The 3146-nt window shown below is 34.3% G+C and overlaps 1 protein-coding gene across 2 annotated transcripts in view; it reads right to left on the bottom strand.

The window, feature by feature from the left end:
• The window catches only part of SARC_06505, a 7545-nt gene extending 6957 nt beyond the window's left edge, over positions 1–588 (bottom strand). For both annotated transcript variants that reach the window (XM_014299580.1, XM_014299579.1), the window contains exon 1: positions 280–588. In XM_014299580.1, coding sequence (XP_014155055.1) covers positions 280–555 — 276 coding nt within the window. In that variant the 5' untranslated portion in view covers positions 556–588. The remainder of the gene's footprint in view (positions 1–279) is intronic.
• Positions 589–3146: the final 2558 nt, after the last annotated feature.

The raw sequence follows: 3146 nt of genomic DNA, 5'->3' as shown, positions 1-3146 counted from the left end.
TATTAATATATATATATATATATATCTATTTATATAATATAATATATATATATATATATATATATAGATACACGCATATATATATATATATATATATGTGTGTGTGTGTATGTGTGTGTGTGTCGTTGTATTTATGTGCGTGTGTGTGTGTATATGTGTTTATGGATATATATATATATATATATATCATAAGAGAATTTGATATATGTATGTACATGGAGATATCTGTACATATCATAATATACCCCTGGCTACAAGAATACTTCTAACGATACTCACCGCACTTTTCTCGACGCAGATATTCTCGAAGACGCACACATCGTGCTCACACTCTACTTTAGCCTCTCCCATCCTATCTAACGTTGTCATGGTTACCCTTCCACTTGGCAAAATACCAAATTTCTCCTGTGACTTTATTGTACGTACTTGTGTAGAGGTGAACAATTGGCGAACATCTCGACCATTGAACACTACCATTTGTACCGCAACGACTGCAGCTACTGTCACCACTGCCCGGACAACTTTGAGAAAGGAAAACGAGCTTATTGCCTTCATTTTGGAATATATATATGTGTGTGTATAATTATGTTGTTCTGATAAATATGTATATAAATAAAGTGATCAATTTGATAAATAAAGTGTCAATAAAATGTATGCTGTATACGTGTGAATACACTATTTGCTTTTGTGTATATTGTAGTGTATACAGATTTGAGGTTTTTTGGTTTGGCGATACTTATTGAATAGCCTTGCACTGATCGACTATGGCGCGGGCTTAATCGATTGGTTAGGTAATTATGTTTTTGAGTATCGTTTACATAGATTTCGCCTGTGTACGGATGTCTCTGAATATACCAATACATCTAAAAACGGGTGTATTGATCGAACGCACCACTAGATACACTTTAAAACTTCGATTTTCTGATGTTTTCAATACGCTGCTTGATGGTACTTTGTACAATAACATAAATAGAAAACGTACATCTACTAAGCATATATCCATAACTACATCCGTAAGAATATTATGTTGAACGATGTGTGCGTTATTGTGTATCCAACCCTTACACGTGTATGTATGGTCGTTTAAAAAAACATACAACTTCACATCTACACTTTCCAGCTGTCGAAAAGAAGTTGTATAAAAAGCCGAAACTTAATACGTTGCCAAGGTAACCGCTTCTGTAAATTTAATCCTATCCAATTCTATATATATTTTCATAGCCTTCTATTTTTTTAATGAAACATTTGTCTTTCTTCAAAACAAATACTGTACATTTGTAAATATTTAAAAAATACACATCCTTGGTATTCTAAATATAAAAATACATATGTATTTACATACCATACATATATATATATATATATATATATATATATATATATATGTATATATGTATTCAAAAAAATTGAACAAATCATAATCTCCTAAAAATCAAACAACTAGAAGGCATATATAAATATTCAGAAAAACTGTCGGATGATTGTTCGAAAATGGTCTTCACAACTCTCACTTTTTTTATAAGAAAAAACAAAACACATGTGGAAGGTAACAGCTTTTGCGTCTCCTAAATGAATATGTCTCTCACTGTGCCTCTACAGAGAGCCTATACTACTTAATAGTAAATTCTATGTACTACTACTCTAGTAGTGAGAGAGAGGCCTGTCGTGAGTGGTGACTCGTGACTCCGGAGTCGCGAGTGCCATCCCACTATGTATGTATTTATGTAACATTGTAACCGGTATGTATTATGTAAAAGTATTTATAACCCCATTTTCACAATCCACAGTCCACACACAACAACAGAGCTGTCAGAGTGTCAGCTGTGACTTCTGTGAGTCAAATAGTCTGTGACTGGCTGGCTGCTGTGTTCCACTGTTCTCGCTGTACTGACTCTTCTCTCACGGCTTCTATTTTGTAATGTATCATTTTAGAGCATTTCTATCATACATATGCGCACGCCGTACAATGTAAATACAGTGAGAAGCAATGCAAATACAGTGAGAATATACTCGCAGTAAATACTGTCTCGCACAGCCGCACATACAGGTCACAGACAGTTTCACAGACTCACGGTATTATATATTTATAAACACATTGGACTGGAGACAGTGGAGAGTGAAAGAGATAGAGTGAAGACTGAAAACTTGTGTGGAAAGGCCTTGCTTAATTGCCTTTTTTTAAACCCGTGAACTTCTCTTGTGTGTGTGAACTGTGAAGTCACAAGGAATATATATATAATTTTCGAACCAAAAAGAAAAATAAATACTTGGGATGTGGCCATGTGGGACTTGGGATTTATTAGGACTTGGGTAAACTTGGGACTTAAATACATAGGAGTTAGGACAAGCTTCCGCCTTCGGCTCCCCCCCAGCTCCCCCTCCCGTAATCCCCACCTCCACAGGCTCCTCACTCCACAGTCCACATTACACGGTACGCACTGTACGCAAACTTATTAATTTAGAGGACTATGCTTCAGACTTCAGAGTTCAGTCATCCGTGTGACAATTGTGTCCACTCCACCACAGAGCAGTATCCAGTGATCCAGTCTCCACTTTCCACTCTCTCCACCTCTCCACACTCCCCAGTCCCCAACCCTTCACTCCCCACTCCCCAGTTGCCAGTTGGGCAGTTTCACATTTCGGTAATGTCGTGATCTGATGTCATCAGGTCGTCACACATATTTTGACCTGGATAGTGCTCACAATGTTGAACTGTATATATTCAGATTATATCATTCGTTAGTAGACAAAAAATCCTTCTGGCTCAATAGCCTCCCTATAAGGCCTGTTCGGCTGGTTAAAGCCTATTATATTTTATTGAAATTTGAACTTTGTATTTTATATAAAAAATATCCCAAAACAAATACATCAGATTGATACTTTCTAAAAACAATCAATTGGTTTCTTTTTGAAAACAAACAAAACTAGTCAAAACTCTATGTATATGTATATATATATATTATTTTTTGTTTTTAAAAAAAAATATAAACACTTTTTAATATATTTAAAAAAAAACAATAAGGGGTAAATTTTTGAATGATTTTTATGATATATTTTTTTAACAAATAGTCACATGTACATACATATATATATATATATTTATATTTATACTTAAATATATATATTTATATATATTCATATATATA

Source organism: Sphaeroforma arctica (genome assembly GCF_001186125.1).
Source record: "Sphaeroforma arctica JP610 unplaced genomic scaffold supercont1.467, whole genome shotgun sequence".
Taxonomy (NCBI): domain Eukaryota; class Ichthyosporea; order Ichthyophonida; genus Sphaeroforma; species Sphaeroforma arctica.
Note: the sequence above shows the minus strand (reverse complement) of the source record. Positions and strands in the feature narration are given on the sequence as shown.